Below are 477 nucleotides of genomic sequence, written 5' to 3' on the forward strand. Positions count from 1 at the left end.
TCCTTGGAAACACATAACTTACTGTCTTTCATGAAGAGAATCCACGACTCTATACCCCATCCAAGGAAACCGTGTACTATTATATAAGTTGTTCTTGGCACAAAGGTACTGTTCTTGATGGTATCAGGTCTTCCTGGGTCAAGATCATGGTATGAAGTGTTACCAGCATTAGTTCTGAAATGAAGCACAATATTTAAGGGCTTCAAAGTTTCCCCTCAGCATAATTCTATCCTGTTCTTTACAATATCAGAAATTCATGTCTACATTTTCCATAAGGTTAAAATGAAGTACATTAAAGACAACAATGGCTTTCTTATCTATCTATCCATTTCCTATTCCATAATAATGTTTTATACACAGGTAGAAAAAATTAATACTGTAAATAACTGCATTTGTACAAGCAAAAGATAGAGACACTGACGAGAATAAATACAGTATATAATAAAAATGAAATGAATTAGCAACTTTCCCTTAAAC

The 477-nt window shown here is 33.1% G+C and overlaps 1 protein-coding gene across 2 annotated transcripts in view; it reads right to left on the reverse strand.

The window, feature by feature from the left end:
• The window catches only part of LOC119591483 (pancreatic lipase-related protein 2-like), an 8,665-nt gene that overhangs the window by 3,133 nt on the left and 5,055 nt on the right, over positions 1-477 (reverse strand). For both annotated transcript variants that reach the window (XM_037940227.1, XM_037940226.1), the window contains exon 4: positions 23-177. In XM_037940227.1, the coding sequence (XP_037796155.1) occupies positions 23-177 (155 nt within the window). The remainder of the gene's footprint in view (positions 1-22; positions 178-477) is intronic.

This window comes from Penaeus monodon, chromosome 28 (assembly GCF_015228065.2).
Source record: "Penaeus monodon isolate SGIC_2016 chromosome 28, NSTDA_Pmon_1, whole genome shotgun sequence".
NCBI lineage: Eukaryota > Metazoa > Arthropoda > Malacostraca > Decapoda > Penaeidae > Penaeus > Penaeus monodon.